At 32.0% G+C, this 23,227-nt stretch overlaps 1 protein-coding gene across 3 annotated transcripts in view; it reads left to right on the plus strand.

Moving 5' to 3' along the window:
- Positions 1 to 22,746, plus strand: part of LOC129958648 (transient-receptor-potential-like protein) — a 311,546-nt gene extending 288,800 nt beyond the window's left edge. For all 3 annotated transcript variants that reach the window (XM_056071253.1, XM_056071255.1, XM_056071254.1), the window contains 2 exons: positions 5,242 to 5,357; positions 22,292 to 22,746. In XM_056071253.1, coding sequence (XP_055927228.1) covers positions 5,242 to 5,357; positions 22,292 to 22,589 — 414 coding nt within the window. In that variant the 3' untranslated portion in view covers positions 22,590 to 22,746. The remainder of the gene's footprint in view (positions 1 to 5,241; positions 5,358 to 22,291) is intronic.
- Positions 22,747 to 23,227: the final 481 nt, after the last annotated feature.

Genomic DNA, 23,227 nt, shown 5'->3' on the forward strand with positions numbered 1-23,227 from the left:
ATTAAGATGCATCTGTGGCGATGACTAAATAATCTTGAAATTCTTTGTTGAGAGTTTCTTGGAAAAAGTATTTTGGTGATAGAAGGAGGTTGTGCTTTATTTTGGAAATTGAAATCGAAAAGGAATATTTCGAAAATTTTATTCCTACAGATTGGAGGATCAGGAAGGGATATAATTTGATTAGTAGATATTTCTATTTCTTGAAGCATGCTAACAATATTTTCTTCATTTTTTTTATCAATCCGATGCCGAGTTTAGATTTTTTATCATAAATAGGTGACTGAGAATCATTTGCGATTTGTTTGAGAGAGAAGTGAGAAGCCAACCTTTTTATTTTATACAAAAGAATTTCTTGACCAGAAATTTTCATCAAAACAACGTTTGGAGTCCATTTGGGAAGATCAAGAGTGTTCCTGGTGAAGAATGTTTTGTTTTTTGTCTAACTTCCCGAAAATGAATCGGCCTCTTAAGAGTGGAATTCGAATCACCCAAAAAAAACGAGAGGAATCGATTCATGCCCATACTATTATCGGAAAAAAATCAGCAAAGAGGTTACTTTGTTAAAGTGAGTTCGAAATGCATTTATGTTTGAAAATGATGAGATTTAAAGAATTCATTTGTTGATTTGAATGATTATATACTTTATTAAGCATTGAATAGTACATACGAGGATTTCGGATTATGCTACACATTTTGCCCCAATAATATAGTTTTGCTTTTTTAATGTGAAAACGAAGTTTTGCCGCGTGTTTTTGTCTTTATTCCCGTACGAAACTGACGTGTGACGTTGGGCTTTTCTATGAAAAACTGCTTAAGCTTTTTGAAATTATGACACGAGGTATTCCATCACCTGGGATAATTTTTAGTAGGTAATGTAACAGATTTTGTGTCTGTTACAAATTCTTGCTCGTTAATAAATCAAGACTACTTTTTGTCGATTCTTTCATAATGCCATTCCAATCAATCTTTCTGATATATTCTGGATATTTTTCCCAAAACTAATCAGCCGTTATGATTGTACTATGATCGCTTTCGAAACTGAAATCTGGAACATAGCATTGAACTTGATGGGAAATGGATGTTGTGTATAAAGTGAGATCAAGTAAAGAAGTCGTACTGGAATAAACGATACGAGTTAGATTGATTCGAAGAATTGAGGGGGATGAAATTGGAGTTTTGAAGCCAATCAACGAAGTCGTTGCTAATTGGAATAGATCGATTTGAACCTCATAAGGGATGATATAGGTTAAAGTCAACAAAGATGAAAACTAGATCGAAAAATGCATCAAATAAGGTTTTCGTATTTGTTATATTAAAGCCTTGAGGAGCAAATGAATTTATGTATTATCATTGTAGACTATTTCAATTGTTAACATTTCAAAGTTAATACTGTGAGGAATTCCTGTCGGATTAATTTTACCAGATGCAGTCTTGGGGATACCTAGAACGAGACCTCCGCCAGGTTGATCTGGTGTATGTGAATAGTAAAAGGTCTTTGTTGAGTTCAAAAGATGATCATCTGATTTAAGAAAAGTCTCCTGCAAGATTCAGAATTCTGATGTAGAAAATAGATTAATATTAAGCCATTTTTTTTTATCTTTAAGGCCTCTACAATTCCACTGAATAAATGCCATGTAAAAATGTCAAACACACTCAAAATCCAACAAACAAAAAAACAAGAGAAAACTTTAAAAAAGAAAAAAAAATGAAAAAAGAAGTCAAAAAACAAGCTGAAAGAAAGAAAAAATTGAGTCCTAGCTTTTTCACCGTAAATACTTGTATCCAATTGCATTGGAACACAATTAGATTCGGCAGGGTTTTAAGTGCTTTTTTTTCTTCTGATCGGCAAGTCAACTTTTTCACCCTGTTTAAATACTGTTCGTTTCAATATTCTGAGACGACCACTTTTCGGCGATTCTATCTCATAAAGGGGAGAGACGCGGAAGGATGAGCGCATTTCCGGAATTCTTCGTCATTCTTTGACCTTGATTTTAGCACTATTAGATACTTTTTTTAAAAATCTTTTTTTTTTCACGTGTATGTGAGTATCGTGTCGTTTCTAACAGTATTATTTTAATTCAGTCCGTGAATAATCCGATTTTATTTTATTGTTAAATGCAAACATCTCATCCTTTCATCTTTCCTCTCGCTCCTATTTTGACGAATTAAATCCATCCTAACGCATGCGCAAAAGCGCGCAGGGTTTTAGAATCTATCATCAAACACTACATTAGAAAACTTTTCAAGAAGAGTCTCATCTGTCTTTTCAAACATTTCGAAGAGGTATTTTCATTGTTGTGCCATTTTTTCATTAATAGTTTGAATAGTAGAGTCTATTTTGTTACCCAGTTTTTTTTCGATCTCGATAATTGGCGCATTTGCCTTGATGGCTGTAGAATATTTTGCAGATATTGATTGATTAAAAATTCTACGCGCTTCACTTGTTGTTATGTGATATCGACACTTTACTTCCAATACTTTCTGTCCTTTAACATACTACGGGACAAACCCACGCCGCAGCTGGATGCGCACCTTGACAATTAATATTGTTTTGATGACTCTGACATTCACCATCATGAGATGTGCGCAAACTTTTGCTTTGTCGCAAGCTTCGGACGAGTGGACGAAACTGGAACATTGCCTTGGACGGTCGACAAAAGGTTGTTGTTTTTTTTATTTGTAAACCAGACTTTCATTGAATCTGGCAAGAAAGTTCCAAGGATGGTGATAAGGACAGGTGAATTTTCCCTCATCTCGTTTCGCTTTAAAAAATCGACGTATTTCGGTAATTTTTATATCATTTTGTTTGCTTAATTCTTCGGCTATTTTTTCAAGTGGTACTTTAGAAGGCATATCAAATAGAAGAAAACGAGACGTTATTTTCTCCCATATTTCATCCGCTGTAACAGATATATCCATGAATCTTTCTAAGTTTAACAGTTGTGCAGCACAGACTAGATCCTCCCTCATAAAGATCATCTTCCCTTATCGGAAAAAATTTATATTTGAAATGATTCAGTGTCGGTTAATTTTTTCCTTAATATATGCTTGCAGTAAAAAAGTATTCATTTGAGGAATTTTATACTTAGCGACGGAATTAGATAAGATAATATTTATTTCGAATTGCTTTTGACCCAATCTTGGAACAAGTTCGTTTGTGGGTTTAGCACTTTTAAAAAAATTTTCAATAACTTAATAACAATTTATCACTTTTTTTTTAAAATTAAGTTCACCTACATTTATACCAAATCGGAAAAGGGACATGTGAGCTCTAAAAACGATGGTTTGGTTTAGTATGGTGTTGAGGTGTTTAGACTGAATTCAATTATTATCAAGATATTTTACAGTCCCAATTCTATGGCTCAGCTTGGCCAAAAAAAAAAAAAAAAAAAAAAAAAACCCTTAGTTGAAAAAAATGAATAGATAAAGAAAACAGGAACAATACCCTTTTCAGAAAGGATAAGTTAATTCGTAAATTTCGTTTATCAGTAAGAAGAACAAACCTTACGAACAAGGATTTAGAAAGCGGAAAATTTGTGGATAACTCGTAATATTGTGGAAAAAAGATTCTAATTCACAATAAAATACTTTAGAACAAATTTTTTTAATGTAAGAGGCCTAAATATTAAATTCTGATGAATAAATGGAACATTCCTGTTCTTAAAATTTTATAATTTCCCTTTTTACAAAATAATTATATTTTTTATGCTAAAACACTTCCTTTTTTTAAAATCTGTTATTGAATTTTTTATAACATTTTGAATTTAACAACAGTCGGTCACATGACACATTTAATGATACTATATAAAATATTCTTTACGCCATTCTTAGAAGCTTTTATGACACTTGAACCATGACCGTCTTCCGACGGCAATGCTTGAACTAGCCCTATAAGCAATCAGTACGTAATTTTGAAGTAAAATAAAATGGCACAGTCAGAAAAGACACATACATATGGGAAAAAAGTGATCGAAAAAGTAGCAAATGGGGCGGAAATCAAGGTAAGAGAAGGAGAAATGCATTCATCCTTCTGCGTCTCACCCTTGAGCGAGGTAGAATCGTTGAGAAGAGACACTGAAACGAACAATAGCTGATGTTTCTCAAGAAAGCAATTTCGGTGTTTACTTTAACTAAGTCAACTAATGTTTGAACATTTTTAAGCTGTAAAGATTAAAGTTTTCCTGCTCAATATTTAATGAAATAAAAAAAAAATCACAATGTTGTGATAATTGTAGACCGCTGGTACAGTTACCAATTTTGAGATTCAAATGTTACATATTCCAAAAATTTACTTTCACTTAAAAAAAGCTTTGTATTTGAGCTGTCAAAATACGATTTGAATTCAAACTTTCTCAGGTTGAACGTTCATTTCAGATTTTCCGTTCATTTCAGATTTCATTTCAGATTCAGATTTCAGATTTCAGATTTTCAGATTTTCACGTCCAGATTTTCTTATTTTCGGGTTGCGAAATAAATGGACGAGCTCGCTCCCAGATAGCTTTCGGGTTGCATCTAAACGCTATGAATCTGACGAAACAAATTAACTGACGAAAGTATAAAATATATATTAGAAATGAATAACCAGAATGTATAACCACTGTTGCACAAAAAACAATGCTAGACTAAAAACGCTTTCAAGTTAAAAACGTCGTTGAATCGTTGTGATTACTATTCAGTAATAACTATTACTTCTTATTTCCTTCTGTATTTTTAAACCTTCATATTTGTTTAAGCATCATTTCAGTTTAACTCTCTGGTAAATAGCGGAAAATGTAAAATTTTCAACTCTCAAAATTACTAGGTTTTAGAATTAGGACTGAGGAATCTGAATCTTGCCCGAAGCGAAACTGTTAAATACTTATATAAAATTAGAGAGAGCCCGTATTCAGTGAATTATTTCATTAGATGTCAAAGTAAAAACGCATCATTTGATTGATTAAAACAAAATTTTAGAATGACTCGTGTCAAAAACTTCATTATGTAGCATTCATCAAACTTTGAGGAAATAAATTTGATGTATAAAATTCACTTCACTAGTTCATAAAAGCTGAATTCTTTTCATATGTTCCTAATTCTTCATTTTTCTGTCCTCGGAATAGATTAAGAAACCATAGATTAAAAGATATAAATATCTCTCTGTTTGTATAATACATTAAACACTAAAAATGCTCGCAAGCATTTTTAAGTTACGATTTCATGGTTCTATTAATATATAACTGTTTTAATTATTATTTACCATAGGATGTAATGAAACGTCTGGTAAGCAGATATATTCATCAAACCAAAAAACAACTGAGGCAAGACGGGGTCAACGAAGATGATTTATTGGAAATCAAACAAGACATATCCAGTTTAAGGTATGTCAGTAGATTTCGTGTTTCCAGAATATTAGCAATAATTTATTATTCATGCTTTTAAGATGAACTATCTTTTTTTCTAACGTATCATGAAAACGAGAAAGGAAAGACATTATTTTACTATTTTTATAGGAGGAAAGGATCTTACTATTTTCCGTTGAACTAAAAATTTATTAGTTTCTTACACAGGCTCTGGAATTCTATCTTTTTAATTCAATATGTACTAATAATAAAGCTGTATGGTTAAAAGTTTTTGATTCATAAATGATTTTAATTTATCCTTGTGGCCCTATAGACTGACCAAGCAATCGACATTCTCTTTCGAAGGTAGACAAAGGCTGTTTGAGGACAAGACTCGTGATTTTGAGCATCGATCAGATGACAAATGATCCACTATATCTCTTGAAAGTATTATTGCACAAAACTTGTTTCTATACCGTTTTAAAATTTTAAAAACTGTGTTTTTATTGACTCTAACTTAGTTGTCGTACAAATTTTTCATAAATTTCAGTTATTAAAAATAAATTCTATAATTTTTAACAATAGATTCCATTGATGTAATGAAATTAAAACCGTTTTCATTATTTCTTCAATATTTAATTGAGTTTTTTTTTTTCATTACAACAGAGCAATGGTGGTCTGTATTGTTTATTGGCACAAGAATCATATTTGACCATACTATGCCAAGAAAGTGGTAAAACCAAAGCGCAAATTATAAAAACACACATAAAAATATAAAAATGAAGGAATTGTGATAAAAACGCATAAAATATCATACAAAGAATAAATTGACGAAATTTAAAATCACGGCCTCTTAGAAAGAAATAATGATTCTGAAAAGGATGAAACAATGATGCAATACAATTTCAAAATATTTAACATAGAATGTCAAATATAAAAGGAATTTAAAAAATATTAAAAGCAAATATAAAAGCGCAAGTGTAAAGTAATTTCCCAAACACCAAGTCTTTTAAGTTTAATATTGATGAATAAAAAAAGTGGAGATGACAAAAATGAAAAGAAGAGCACTCATTTAAAATATAGCAGGTTACTATCTAAATATGAGATGTTTGTTGGTGAAGCAAGTATGTCCTATATGCCCTATATGGGGGCGAGTGAATTTGAAATCCCTCTCAAGTATAGGAATAACTGGCCACAAGCCCATGCCCGATTTTATAAATCGCAATTTGTTATAAATAAGCAAATCTTATGTTTATTGCCAAGTAAAATAAATGTGATTAATAAAATGCTACCTCTTAAGACGATTGTGTAGAAATCTTTGGCTCAAAAGCGACAGTTAAAGGAATCCCCCATTTCTTTTCCAGAAATTCTACTTGACTCGCAACCGAGCAAAAAAGGATATCAAAACCATTATTTTGTAGGAAACCCAAAATAAACACAATTTCAATAGAAATCCGATGCATTCGAGTGCGATAGTGAGGAAGTGTTTCCAGAGCACTCAGAGTATCGGTAAAAATAATACATTTATGTTGAATAGAAGATAAAATTTTCTAAAGAGTAGAGGAAATGTCTATCAACTCAGACAGAAATACTGAGCAACAATTGTACAGGTGTTAGCTCAGTGTATCAGATGAAAAAATGATGCCTCAGTCCTCATGATCATCTGATTTAGAGCTATCCATGAAAATTGATACAAATGAAAGATATGGATAGTGATGATATAAAGAAAGCTGTTGAAAAATACACTGGAAAGTTAAGGATTTATCTAATCCTGAAAAAGATAATTCAAGAAGGACGATTGTAGTGCATTCCAAGGCAAAACGCAAAAGGAACAGCAGATCCAATAGCATCTTTATCAAGTTCCGAGTCATGTAGAAGACACCCTCACTAAATGGAAGGATGTAAGAGGGATGCGCATCATAGTCTTCGAAGACCATTTGATAGTGTCATTTGACATGAAGAGTACTTTGGGACAGACATTGTTAGGAAATGATTTAAGGCGGATAATTCATTACGCATTAAATGATGGGATAATTGAAGATAAATAACGTATAACTCCCAACTTCAGAAGTACGAAACGCTAGTGAGCAGATTCGTAAAGCACTGTGTTGGAGAGTTCCTAAATAAAAAAGAATAACGGACAGATCCATGCACCGTATACTCAGAGTCGATGCAGTAAAGTATGACTTCTTGATAAATACGGAGTAGTAAGGTTCGATTTGCACCCCCAAGATGTCTTAAAAAGAACATGTAATATAATAAATTCGTGCGTATAATATAATAAAATGTCAAAATAATAATTCGGAAAATTCTCAAGACTAAGAATCAGTCAGCTTCACAAGATGTATTAGTTTAATTACACTAACGTTCCGTTTTTAAGGCAACGCTAGAGCTATTTTGGGACAGACCTCGTAATTTTGAACCGCAATCAGATGACAAGCTGGAACCCCCCCCCCCTCTCCAAATGTACACATTATACCAGCGGGTAGTGGGACAAATGCGTACGGACATTTGCGTACGGGTCATAAAAGGCCAATAAATCACTCGTAGTTCTTTGAAAAAAAAAGGGGGAGTAGGGAGTGATTAGTCTAGGTTTGCTAAAACATATGTTATCTGTTGGCAAGAGTATTTGGCTAGAAAATGTATTGGTATTTTAACTAAATTTTGATACTTAAACAGAAGGAAAAAAGTTTTGTCTCTATGTGTATATGCTGGCCTGTACACACCAGGCCGTCTGCCTATCAAATTTGGCAAATATATACTTTGGAGGGTAGGAAATTGATTTTTTGAATTTTTAATTAGAATTTTAATTAATCAAAAAAAATAAGAGAAATATTGACTTTTTTTCGAGATAACTTTCTAAAAATTTACAGTAAAAAATAGTTTTTTACTTGCAAATCTTATCAATTCTCTGCATTTTTCTTTCACAGTCAAAGTATACTAAATATAGTTCTCAAATGAAAATCAATAAACTTTAAAAGAAAATCTGAAATAGAAATTCCATTCTAAAAAATTACACCTGAACTATTACCATCACAAACGATTCCAGCTGTTTTAAGATAAGTGGATTATTTAAATGTGCATTTCAGTTAATTAATAGGACACAAGTCAACAAGAGAATTTAAGAGTTGATAAATTTCCTACTATTTGAAATTAAATCTGTTCAAAGCCTTTGAATTTCTGGTAATCAAATAAATAATTCATATAAGCATGAAATAAATAACTTAACAAGCCAAATATAGTTATAAAAATACATCTTATTTTATATTTAAAAATATAGTATTCTCGTTTATATGAAAACTTTACCTTTTCATACGTAAATATAAACAGGGGATCTTGACTATAAAACATACATGCTATCTAAGATCTGTATTCCTTTTACAGAATAAAAATACGCAAAGATTGATAAACCAATAAGATTAATGAATTTTTTAAAATTTTAACATAATTTACTTTAAAGATAACGTTCTTTTTTGTGTTAATATTTTTAAATGCACTGAATTGCATATTTCTTTCTCCCAAATATACGTGTGTTAAATGTAATATCTCTATGTGCAATGGTCTATATTTTAACCCTTCATTTACTGACTGCACTCAAAAGTACCATTTAAATCTGGCTTATATCTTCGTAATATAACAATTTTTGCTGATGGTATTCTAAAGAACACGGAGAATGTAACCCAAATAGCAAGAAGTTAATATAAGCTAAAAGTAGGAATTAAAAATATTTAATAATTAAATTAAAATATTTCTATTAAATAAAATATTTTTCTTGGGCTCCCTGGGATTATTTTGCAAGAAAACTTAACTACTGATGCAAAAATGAAGTTGAAAAATTGATCGCAGCATAATTCGGTAAATAAAGGGTTAAATAGACTGATAGACGCATATATATACATTCACTTTTATTCTTGGAAGAAATTCTTATTTTGTTAATTAAGACTTTTAGATTAAAGTTTGAATATTCCAAACTTTAATTTTTGAATAATTTTAAACGAAAAATTTGGAGATATATGTGAAATTTAAAACATACGCTTCCGTGTTAAAAGTCAATTTTTTCCATCCCCTCCCCTCCCCCCTCCTTTGTGTGTGTGCGTGCGTATGTTATCAAGTAGTTTGTTATTTAAGTTCCTAAAACAGTCCTTATTTTATTTTATGAATTAAAAATAAAATTCGGGATATTTTAATGGAACATTGCAACTGAAAATGGAATAATACATAAGAAAGCCTATTTTACTATTTTTTAAACTTATCCTGCATTTACTATTTATTTGATTTTTATAATATTGCAATGTATTGAATATTATTTTAAAGAATACTTATGATAAATATTAATCACAAAATGCATATGCAGGTAAGTTAATGTAATATTCTAGTTGGATGAAGAAGTATTTAAATAAGACGAGTCTGATTAAATGACACATCTTAACAAAGAGTGATTAGTTAAAAAAAAAGCAACAGAGAAAAATACCTTCAGCTTTTGATAATTTTTAGTAGTTGTAGAAAGGTATTTAGTTTTATACTTTCATTTCATGATAGACGGCCCTGCTGTCGAATTTATTCAAGTTATAATCAAGTATTGATTAAATTAATTTTGGAACTTTATTCTAGTAATATTCCTAATTACCCCTTACAAGTTATTCGTTATGCTATTTTATAATTCTAAAAAAATTGGAGCTTTACAGTTTAAAAAAATATATTCCCTCCTTTTACAATAATGTTTAGAGTGTTATAGAAAGTTGTCTTTTGTTTTCGATATTTTGCTTAAAATTAATTTCATGTTTTGACTGTGCACTTGTTTTATTTGTACAATATTGAAATGAAAATTTGGAGAGAAAAGGGGGCTTTCAGATTTGCATCATCTCAGAGCCCCTGGAAGGTTTAAAACGGTCAGGAATTCTTCTGAAATTAGAAATAATTGTCTAAAATAGGAAAAAAACTCATAGCTAATCAGTAAACATTTCAATAAAGATGTCTATGTATATTGTTGAAGAGTGTATTACCAGAACTTCATTCAGCACTGTTTTTAATGACTTATTGTACATATAACAACGATCTTTAATAAACTTAAAGTTTCTGAGGAACATATAGTACATATATTAATGTAAAAATCATTTTTCTTAATTCTGTTTTATTTTTTAACACTAGATTTGGATTATGGTTTAATAAATAATGCAACTAGAAGAAAATTAAATTTGAATTCAGCTAATATCTCCTACAAATTTTTGTACATACATTTCGCATAATTTTCAGTTAGGAAAATATTAAAATATTTCTGATTCAGTAAGCTTCTTATTTTATGCACCGTATACTTTCAATATTTCATAAACAAAATGCAAAGGCATATAATAAACAAATAATTTATAAGAGTACAGATTTTTTTTTAAATGTAACAACATTTCAATTAAATATGCGATGATAAACAGAAAAGTTTAAATTTGTAATGACGTTCTACTCTAGAAACTGATTTTTTAAAAAACTGATATAGTATGGAAACTTGACATCCGTAGTTGGAAGCTTTTCTTACTACTTAAGGCAGCGATTCTCAACCTGTGGGGCGCCCCCCCTAGGGGGGCGTTAGAATATCAAAGAGAAAATATTATTTTAAAAAAATTGATTACCTGACTGAAAGGAAAGCACACATGCTCATACAAAACAAAATACATTTCGACATATTTAATAACTTATTAAAGTAAAACAACTTACTTAATCAAAACATACTAAATTAAAAACAAATTTAATAATTATTAGTGACTTTCTGGGACCTGTCTTGCAAAGCAAAGTTTTTCGAAGGAAGGCTTAGTATTAGAAATAGACGCTCTCAGTTCTGTTTCTATATTTTGTCTTCAAAGAAGCCACAGCAGAAAATCCAGTTTCATAAAAGGTGGATGTTGAAAATGGTAATAGAATGTGAAATGCCCTTGTTTTTAGTGCAGAAAAATTATCCTTATTCCTGCAAAAAATTCAAATAGCGATTTATTACTAAAATGTCTTTTAGTTTCGCCACTTATCGTGAAGTCTATGAATTTTTCTTCATCAATTGAGAGTCACTCGGGAGTCTTATGAAATGGATCCCTAACCCACTTGTAACTTGCTATCAGTTTGTTGTCAGCAAAAAAATACTTTTTTAAAATTCTTTACCAGCATGGCTGAAAGATTTTCAATGGTTACAAAACAAATTTTACATGTTCTTCTTCAGCCTTGTAAGTTTTAGTATAATCGTACACATTTGCAAACATTGTTAGGTTTTTGGCTTTAAATTTCTGCTCTACAATTCCAATTTTCTACAAAAAGCATTAACTTTATCACTCGTATCCAACATAAGTATGTGTATTTGCTCCTTGGAGTTGAAGATTCAAGTAATTTAATTTCTCGAAAATGTCGATCAAGTACCTCAATTTCATCACAAATAAACCATCGCGAAAATTCTCGGCCTCCGGTCTGTTTTCTTCTGCTAGGAAATTGGCGATTTCTTCTCTTTATTCATAAACACGTTGCAAAAATTTCCCATGGGATGACCATCTTGCCTCGCAATAAAATAATAATGCTGAATGTACTGAAACCCATGTCTTTACAAAGTGCGGAAAAGATTCTCGATTTCAGGTCTCATTTATATATAATTTACTACGGTTACAACAGTAGTTAACACAATATTCAGACCAGGACTCATTGCTTTCGAAGCCAAAGCTTCTCTGTGTCACGCAACTTCGAGAAAAGCTGACACTGTACATCTTCTGCTGTATCGCCAGTTCGACGAGCAACAGTATCATTTGAAATAGGTATGGACTGCAATTGTTTTGAAAAATTATCTCCAAACATAGTTTCTACAATCTCAATTGCAAAATAAGCTGGCAAAATAAGCTCTTCACCAATGGTTTGAGGTTTTTTTTTACATCTGGCTATTTTATATGAACTTTGTAAGATGCAATTAACGCTTTTTTATTCGCAGACAAAGTTTCTTTAAAAATGATTTTTGCTTTTTATATGATTTTAATTTTAATTCGAAGAATTCTCTGGGTTTGTTGACGTACTCACTATGACGCGTTTCCAAATGTCGTTTAAGTTTATTAGGTTTCAGGCTGTCTGCGGCCAACATTTTGAGCAAATGATACACAGAGGTCTTTCTTCTTCATTTACTTCAGCACTGGTAAACCCAAAATTAAAGTATTCTTGAGAATATTTTCTTGATTTTATTTTCGGAACCATGCTCGTCTGTGTACTTGTTGATGCTTGACTATCATCTAATGCTCGCTTACTTCCGCTTAAAAATTTATCCACGAGTCTGCATAAATCTAATGCCGTGAATATTTAATATGGTGAATTGCAATTAACACGAAAACATATAAAACATACACATAGATTCGATCGCAATAAAAGGATCGACTCGAATGAGATTGGTTGGAATTGAAACTTGCGTTATCGAACATTTTCCTTCTTCCTATAAGAAAACATTTGCTCCGCGCATGCTCGAGACGGCGTCGATAGTGTGGATTCCCTTCCACAAACATTGCTTATTTTTTTCATTTTTGTTTAGTCATGCTTCTGTTTTATTTCTTTTATTATTCGAAAAAATTTACTCCCAGTTTCTAAATTTAGCTCACCCCGTCTAGATTAACTTTCATTAACGGAATTTTCTACTTTCATATTGTTTTAACGTTATCTCCCTGTTTGGCTTTCATTTCAAATATAATATTTAAATTTTCTCCGCTTTCATTCGCTTCATCTGTTTACCGCCGGCTTGTCCAAAATGCAAGATGTGGTTTCTCACCAACGTCGGCTCGCTTTTACTCTTGTTTTGGCAGTTAGTTAAAAATAATTTAAAAACAGAATCCAAAATACTCAATATACATTATTATTGTATACATTTTATTGTAAGTGTGGGGGGGGGGGCGAGATGAAAATTATGATTTAAAACTGTGTCTCAAATACTGAAAGGTTGAGAAATGCTGACTTAAGGCATTTCAAGAATTGCTTTTGCAACTTTTCCCTCCTTACAAATCATTCCAATACCACTAACCTCTTTTAATTGTACATTAACTTTTAACTTTAAATAAGCAAAAACTAATGAAACGCAAACTCTTTCGTTTAATGCAAAACGTTATATTTATGTAAAGTAATGCATTTATATCTAAAATGTAGAAGAAATTATTATTATTTCGAAGTGGATACACTATTTATATGAGAAGAAATATCATTCCTCAATGATTTTTATCATACATTTTTGAATAAATACATTGAAATGCAATTCATCTTTTATAAAAAGCAAAGTGGAAATTATTGATACAGTATTAAAACGCATGAAATTGTATTAATGAAAGTATCGTTAAGTATTCGAAATTGTGTCAAACATTATGCTAACTCTTGCCAAATATGACACTTTTAGATAACGTTTAAAATGTTGTAACCTCTTCTAGAACTGACCCTTATCAGTAACACAACCACATTGTAAACGAGACTATTGATTGACAGTTCTATGACTGATACGCAAAGTGTACTTACTGTACGCAAAAGTCATACAACCATACCAGCGAGAGGACGTTTGCCTTCGACGGATTTAACGTGCACCAGACTCGTTTAAACGACGGTTTTTCGGTGTAAACGGGCCTCGAAGCTGGAACCTTCCGGTTCCGAAGCCACAAGATGCATTAGAAAGAACCTTCAAAATACGTAAGGCGGTCTCGTATCTTTCACATAGATAAGTTATGCGATATTGAAATGTCATTTTCCTGTCAAATTCTTATGAATTGAATGTCATTAAGAAAGGGAACTGCATACCATCAAACATGATTTCAACACCTGGATGAAGATTTCTTTTCCGGTAAAAATGCAATCCTGCTGATTTTGCTTTTGAGAAAGTTAAACCATTTAAACTGACCATTGAATAATTTTATATATTGCAGGTTATTATTATCTTCCTATAAAACACATGTACCCATTCCCCATACAAAGAATGTGTAAATAGTCTATATAAAGGTATCTTTTGATACATGGTGAAAATTGGTTTCAAATATTTTTTAATTTATTTTTAGAATTAAAAAAGTGACACTTAAAAAAAAAACTTCAGTAAAAAAAAAAAAAAAATCGGAAAACTCTAATGTAAATCTGAATTATCGCAGTCGTAAAAAGTTTTGAAGGAAAATTGACAGATTTCCTCATAGTTTAAACTCATACGAATCCTTCAGGATGCCGTATTTCCATGTGCAGTCATGCGCTTTTTTTTTTTATCTCGTAACAAATGGCAGCTAAATGCCTTCTTTGTGAAATTGCAAAGCAAATGTCATTTTCAACTCAATGCTAAAATATTATCTTAAATTTACCTTCCTTTTCTGAAATTAATTTGAAGTGGACTGATGATTTTGTTTAGCTCCGAAATGTAAGTTAGACTTCGGTTAATCATTTTTTTTAAGTTTTCACAAATCATTTGTAAAAGCTTTTGGGAAATAATTCAAAAGGTTCGTGTGATTCTTATTAGAGACTTTTAGAAAGGAATAATTATTGTTGTGTTGTCAAAAGGACGATTTCGCTTTGTTTTGTTTTTGGGGTTTACTGGCTCAAGAATCAAATCTGGCTACTTCTCCAAATATATGGCTGATTCATGCTAGCGTATAAATATGCAATAGAAATATGCTAGAATATAAAATTTTTGAAATTCTAAAAACATCTTGCATTAATACAAAAACAATGAAATCTCGCAAAAACATTTAAACCGAGTAATTACTACCTTCAGAATATCATGAAGTTGAATCCAAAATAGAAACAAATTTGATAAGGGATAACATCTATAATGATCCATAAAACGTAAAGCTGGAGTAAGAATTTCAAAAAAGTTAAAAAGCTATTATGGTAAAAGGCAAAGAAAAAATTATCGTAGTCATAACTTAGTGTCTTTTAAAATTCTTGTCATGGACAGTGGTACTCAGTATCGTATAAAAAATGCTTTAAAGTTGATTAATCGAAATGAGAAAAACTTTTTTCTAATTTTTGTTTCAAAGTATTCTTATCAACGTAAGCTTTGTTGGCGGAAGGCTACTGTTCTTGCTGCTTGTTGTGCAGCAGCAATAAGAGGACTTCCTTTTATGGTTTTGTTCAACTGTAAATGACTCAATTTTATAGTTAGTTTTATTGCTAGAAGTGTCGTTTATCGGCAATGATTTGGATTCTAAGTTAACAAGAGGCAAATTGGTTCGAACATTTTTTTAGGGCCCTCTGCTTCCTCTGTTGAATGAGATACCTCCCCGACCATCATATTATCAAAATTGGAAATTTGTGAAAGCTATTTGGCACAGAACTTGGATACATCTGTTGATTATTGTTAACGGTTGTAGATTGATTTTCAGATTCCTTCTTTATAGTAGCTGTTTTGAACACCGAAAAATCCTGCGGTGATAAAGGGATATCACAGAGCGTTACGGGAATCATGATTTTCAAACTGAGTAGCATCTAGAAAGGGATAGAAATTAAATTCATTTTAGGGACTGCAAGTGATTTTTGAAATGGGATAGCATCGCTTGGTGTATTGGGAGGTTTTATCCATTTAGTTTTTGTTGTGATCCATGGAAGCATAGCTAATGCCTCACGGTAATTGACTCATTTCCTGCAGTCTAAATAGTATATTTGCTTCTCTTGATTTTTTTCATATCATTTCTTTTTCTATTTGCCAAGCAGAACGATTTCGGGCATAAGAGGTATGTATACCCCTGAAATTCACATGCTTTTATCCATAATTGCATTAAATACTATCATGGTAGTATTGAATGCAATTTTATCATGGTAATATTCTGCAAGCTAGAGCTTCTCAGTGTTGTACACTGTACAGCAAGGAAATTTAGAATTACCAAAACGTTGGTACTTAAAGCAATGTAAAGGGTTGGGGATATACAGTCAAACAGAAAGATGCATATTTCCCTCTTTAATGTACACTGGTGTATTTGAGGAATTAAATGTTAAAATTAGAGGCTTAGTGTTTAGAAGGTGACCATCCCTCCGTATAAATTGCACGTAGTATAGGGCTCACTCCATTCTCCTAGTCTTGCAATTATTTGATGATTTCGTTGTTCTTCGAAGAAATACCCCTTTTAGAGAAAATCAAAGTTCCATGAAAAGATAAAGTGGTGGGAATATTTAAGAAGACAAAATCTTTACAATTTGTTGAGATCGTTTTCAGGACTGCACTTCACTAGTAAATCTCCAGATCGAAAATATATAAATCGTTAAACTTCACCGATATTACTAGCGATGACTTTCTAAATTGAAAAATGGAAATATGGAGTGGAATGCCTTATCAGAAACTACATTCTTTTTGAAAACAAAAAAAAATTAGGAATATTTGATTAGAAAGAGGATTTTGATGAGATTTGTTGCCCACTCAAGGGGCAAGATTTATGTTTGCATCTACAATATTGTTAAACATTTAATTTCGAATGCGTCGCCTACAAAGCCAACATGGGGCCCAGAAAGGGAAGATTGACACCGGCGTTGGCTATTCCCAGTCTCGGCATTTACCTTAGTGCTAACCAGAGCCTATGCGCTTGAGACACCAGAAGACAGTGACCTCACTTCACGCCAAATCTAAGATTTGATTCCTTCGCATGTTCCCTAGCAGTCTAATTAAACAGTTAGGATACCAGTTAAACTAATACACAAGGGGCCACAGTGCGTGGTAACCCGGTCAAATGGGTAACCACCCACGGCCACTATATTGGGAGTTCGGTGGCCCATGAGAAACAAGAAGCAAACATAGTGGCAACAGCTTATCATACAAAGCTACCTCACTTTCCATTAAGGGATGAAAGAGCAAGTGAAAAGCAGAAGGTGAAGGGGAGAATAAACATGAAGAGAGTACAGATATCTGGAGATCTTGGAACACCCGTGTTCACTTATAAAAGGTAAGCCTCTGAGGGAGCCAAGAGAACGGAAAAAAATTATTCATTCCGAATACAGTTTAAAAGATACAATAATTTTTTCTGAAAATCGCAAGTAAAATACAAGATCATTGTATAACCGACGTTATAAAGGCAAGAGAAGATTTCAACCATAACTGAAATCGAAATTTTTGAAATGTAAATTTACTATTATGTAGTAAATCACGATGGGACTTAAAATTCATTTTATTGCTTTCAGATTTCTCTTTGAAATTAAAAAAAAAATGTGGATTATAATTTTGCTTGGAAGATGCATTTGCTAATTTAGACGTTTTTGCATTTGCATTGCCATTTAGATGATATTACCTGATTAATGACATTTAAATTAGATATAAAATTAGAGAAAATATTAGCAGCAAGGTTTTTAATTGTTTGTCGTGGTTCTTGATTTGGAATGGAAAATTTTATCGTGAAACAAATTTTTCCAGAATATTCTAAGACTATATCTTTGAATACGTCAGGAATCTACTTTGGCCTTTGTATAAGCAATTAAATTCTCAGGTTAAGGATATCTCCAAAAGATATCCCACGCTTTCCATTGTTTCTTATGAGTTACTATTCCACCACAGTTTACTTTTTTTGAGTGCATTTAGAATGCGAGGCGAAAGGTAGCATAAATTATAGTTTGGGTGGTTACAGTAACAATAGCAATATCACCAACGCTTTAGCTTCTTCTTTTCTTTTAAAAAGCCATCCTGTGTTAAAGAGTATTTTAGTGAAGTTTCTTTTTCTTTCTATGATCAGCAAAAATTCTAATATGTTTGGCAGCGCTAAATTCCTTATACCGCTGTTCTTAGATCTTTTGGTTTTTTTATTGTTAACTGTTTAATATGTTGTTTAGATTTCATTCAAATGTAGAAGCGCGTTTCTGTAGAGAATTCTTAGCAACAATCGATTTTAATTTAGTTATTAGGACATACTATATTTGTAATCTTTTCATCAATCATCGAACATAGAGAATTTGCTAATTTTGTCGCAAGGAATTTGTTCAAATCGATTTTTTAACTTCATAATATAATATATTCTTCTTTAAGTTCCAAGGTTTTCTTCTCTAATTTTCATTGTTGAAAATCCCATGAGACAATATGATATAGCTGTTTACTATTTATGCAGAAAAAATCTAGAAAACAATCATTAGCAAGATGGTCAGCTTTCTCATATCTAAAACAGTTTGTATTCTTCCACAAGCTGTTTTGTAACTGCCAAGACGTTGGTATTTATAGACCTGATCGTATTCGTTATGTAATGTTGTAATTTTCCAATTAAATACTTGTGTTGAAATGGGATGGTAATTTTTTGTGTTAAACGTTAAGATAATACTATTGATAGCAAGAAGAGCATTTCTTTTTCTTTCATGTATATAAATTTCATTGCAATAACATTTTATTTGGCATGGTTACCAAATATTTCACTTATCCCTTTCACTTCATTAGATCCCAACACTTCCTTTTCAGACACGACAACATGGCAGAAATTAAATGCTCAATTAATTGTTACAGAAACGGTATAGTTTAGAAAATCGTTTGCTTGTTAAAAAATTTTGCTCAGCATATTTTTTTTTTCAGTTAGTAGTTTGCCCAATCGAAGCTTTTTGTCTGGCTTTGGATTATCATAAATAGCCTTCTTTGCTTTCTTAACTGCAAAAAGAAGAAAAAAATTCAGTGTATTTTTCGTTGGCAATAGAGTGAATAATAAAACAGGAAGAATCAGAGAACGGTTAAGTGTGAGAATAAATATTATTATGAGTCAGTTGAAAAATTGAGCGCCGACAACACCACTCACCATGAAGTCCAAGGGATGGTAACCACCGATTCTGGACATCCCAAAGTTCGGCTCTTACCATAATGCTAACCGAAACCAATAGGCTTAGAGTCACTTCAAGCAACATATTCAACTTAACGCCAAAACCTAGAAAATGAATCGTTCTTATAACACCTAAGAGATTAACGACGAAATTAAGATACCAGGCGAATTGATAGAACATGGACCAACAGTGCACTTCCCGTCAAATGGGTCATCACAAATGGCCAACATGTTGGATGTTTACTGTCCCTGAAAAGCAAGATGGTTGATTTGGACGGGTTTTATTGGCACAGGAATCATGTTTGGCTATGCTGCACCAAGCTAATGTTGAATAAACAGTGTCAAGGTGTAAAATATACGGTGTGGTAGTATAAAAGTAGTGAAAGTTCTAAAAACATTATGAATCACTCATATTAAATTTTGCGGATGATAAAATATATTTTGCAGATTGCCACATTATAAAGTGTTAAATGAAAAACATGTATAAATCATTAAAAATGGGCAAAGAACAATATTGCAATAGATATGTAAATCGTGTTGATAAAATGTCAAAGCGCAGTATTGGTAAGCAAGTTTGTATAAAAAAAACACTATGTAGCTTCTTTCTTTAGGCTAAAACCCAAAAGAAAAAAGACAATAATAAACGTACAATGCTGAAAAGAGAAAAAAGAAAAATATGCAAGATTGCTTCATGCCCTTGTATTTTATAGGGATAATACATTTTCACTCCCCCTTTTTAGGTTTGGTAGAGCTTTTGATGAGTCTTCTAAGTCTTCAGAAATATTGCATTCTAGTATGTACTCTTCCTGTATGTATATAGTGGAAAATCTCGGCATCTGCTTCAGATTCCCGAAATTGTTGTAATTTCGTTCCTTCTGAAGAAGGAACGATACTGAGCCCCTATAGATTAGGGGCTCAGTATCGTAAGGTAACTGGCTTTTTAATCAGTGTGGGTTTCACAGTAAAAACACTGTTTTGTTATGTTGGGAATTTAATGAGACGGGTTATAAAATTGTGATTTTTTTCAATATTGGTAACAGTTTTTATTTTAACAGGAGACTTTTTCAAATTTTCCTTGTGTGTCACATGTTGAAATCAGTTAAATATCCAGACTTTACAAACTGATGCAACATATAGAGACAAGGGAATTGGCGGTTTAACTGGATTATATGTTATCACAATTTTATTTAAAAGGTTTCGAATCAATATAAGTTGACATATCAGCTATGTTTCATTGCTTGTATATTTTAGCAGATACTTTTTTTAGGGCAGAAACGTAATTTTCTGCAGTCCAGTAGCAGGGGTTACAGACTTATCGAGCTTACGAGCTTCCTAATAAGAAATTTGGTTTTTAATTTTTATTGGAATCGTTTCTTTTCCTATTTCCGGGCAAGAAACTTTCAGAAGAATGAAGTATTTCACAGTTAACACACTTCTCTTTAGCAGTGCAATTAGTACTGTCATGACTGATTTTTGTACAACGAACACACGTCAATGTGCCACGGCAACAGGATTTAGAATACTCGAAGCGTCGGCATTGGAAGAATCTCAAGGAATTTGGTATATATAATCTAAAAGATAGGCTCAGTCAACCTCCCTTAATGTACTTCAGTAGTATAGCAAAACTAAAAGTTAATATAGGACGTTTATTGTTCAAGAACTGACCATCCTGCTATATTGTACTACGCCGTACATGAATCAATCCCCGTCGTTTTAGCTTTTCAGTATCTCCTTAAGATGAATTTAATGTTGGATGGCGGCTAACTAAAATAAGAATAGTTGAAAAATATCTCAGATTTACTATTTGTTCGGCTTTTTTGGAGAATCCAACTTTAACCAGCAGGTCACCATACTGAAATTTTTTTCTGGATTTTATTTCACCAATATTTCCAAATGCTGTATTTTTCTCCGAATACGGAGACATGCCAAAAAAAGATTCTTGATTTTCAGAATTCCTTTGAATCAGAAAGTATGTTGGAATGTTATTACCAGAGATGAAACATTGTATTACTCACTGAAGGGAGCACATCTGGATTTACCCACATGACATTATTAAAATTTCAAGTCCGATGAACTTCCTACCATAGAACCCGACAAGGAAAGATAGCCACTGATTCTAGATATTGCAATCTTCGACAATTCCCTTAGTTCTAGCGGGACCCATAAGCTGGGAGCCATCTTCGGAGACAATAATCACCTTTAAATCCGAGTCCTAGAGTGCGATTTCTTCGTTTGATCCATAGCAGACTAACCAAATGGTTAGGATAGCGACTGAATTGATACACTAAGAACCAAAGTACACAATATGTCGAAATTTTGGCTGCCCACTAGAAACTAGAAGCAAATAGAGCGGTGACAACTACCCATGGAGAATTACTTTGTTGTCGTCGAGGGAGGAAAAGCAAAAGGCGAATTGTAAAATTGAAAAGAGTAAAGATCCAGAGGATCTCAGTATAGGGACACCCATACTCACCTACAGTAAGTGAGCACCTGAAAGGATGAGAAACAAGACGCAAACAGAGCTGTTGCAGCTTTTCTTCGAGTGTCCCTTGATTGTCGTTGAGGGAGGTAAGCAGAATCTTGAAGGGAAAGTAAATCTGAAAGGAGGCTAGCTCAGAAGAGAACCTCGGAGTTGTGAAATCTGCAAAAGATGCGCCCCAGAAGGGATAAGTATGCTTATTACAGAACATTTACGAAAATTAAATCTAGATATGTTTTTACCGGATACATTTCTCTTAAAATTTCCAAATGAGAAAAATTCATTTGACTTTATAAAAAGAAAAGACTGTCTTTGATAAATGTCACTTTGAAATGAAATATAAAATATTATTTTAGTTTGTGAAAGCCTTCTTATCTTAAAAACTTATCGTTATATTAAATGCTTGCCTCTCATCCAGATCTTTTCGCGTCAATTCTTTATATTTGAGTAGCAGAAAATATTCTTTAACCAAATACAGATTTATTTTTCATTTTTAAATTTAAAATACCTTTTTTTCCTATTAAAGGCTTTCTTACAAATAAGTTATGATTATATATGTTTTGAATTTATTGCTGCTGTTGCCAGGAATATTTGCAAACCTGTGTTATATTTAGAAAATTGTTCCACGCTGCTTAAAAAATGAAATTAAGAAAAATTTTGTATGAGTATGATTTTTTTTTCCTTTTTTTTAAAGATATCTTGAATGAATCATCAATTTTAATATGATGATAAATTATTATCTTAGTTTTGAAATCTTCTTTGTTTCACAGGTATGAACTGAGAGAAGACAGGAAAAGAGAAACAGCAAGAAATACTGGCCAAATCGATAGTATCAAGCGGGATATCATCAGATCATTGAGAGGGAACTCAATTCCCCCAGACATACCAAGTCCTATGAGTTCAACTGGCCTCATGACTCCCATAGAATTCGACAACCTCAAGCAAGAACTCGTCTCTTGTCTACGAGAAGAGATGAGAATTTTACTTTCCAGAGAGCCACATGTATCCCAAGGAACTCCAGTGGTGAACTCTCAACTCTACCAGACCCATCTTTACACACAGTTATAGCAGCTCATCATGGACAAGATTTTAGACCAAAAAGTGAATTTCAGATTCCAAGTACTAGTATACAGATATTTGTTATGTATGAAAATAGAAAATTTGTAATCTTCTGGGAAGTATACATCCCTGTTGCTAATATCTCGAAATGCAATGCAGTCCTTGTAATAAAGTCTGATGTTCTACAAAAATAAGTAAATCTGAAATTTATTTCCTATATGTTCCCCTCAACAAAACCTAAGATAGTTTACTAAAATCCCAGAATAATTTAAGATTAAATATTTTATCCACAATTTATTTTATTTTTTAAAAAAAAGAACCTTTATAACAAATGGCAATATACTAGCACTTGTATATGGATCGCGTCAGCATATATACATGTATTAGTTTACTGACCAATTTAATTATATCATTTACTATTATTTTTATTTTTCTTCAATTTATATTAGTTATGGAACTTTAAATTATTTTTTCCCTGCTTAATGGGAAAAAATAATTTAAAGTTCCATTAATGGTACCTTCTAAAAAGTCATATATTCTAAAGATAGTTTGAAACGATATTTTTATAAGATAAAAACATTGCAAGATTGTAATCTATATGCTTAGGAAGGGTTTCTTATTACGTGAGAGAAAATATTTCTATGCGA

Source organism: Argiope bruennichi, chromosome X1, assembly GCF_947563725.1.
Source record: "Argiope bruennichi chromosome X1, qqArgBrue1.1, whole genome shotgun sequence".
Lineage (NCBI taxonomy): Eukaryota > Metazoa > Arthropoda > Arachnida > Araneae > Araneidae > Argiope > Argiope bruennichi.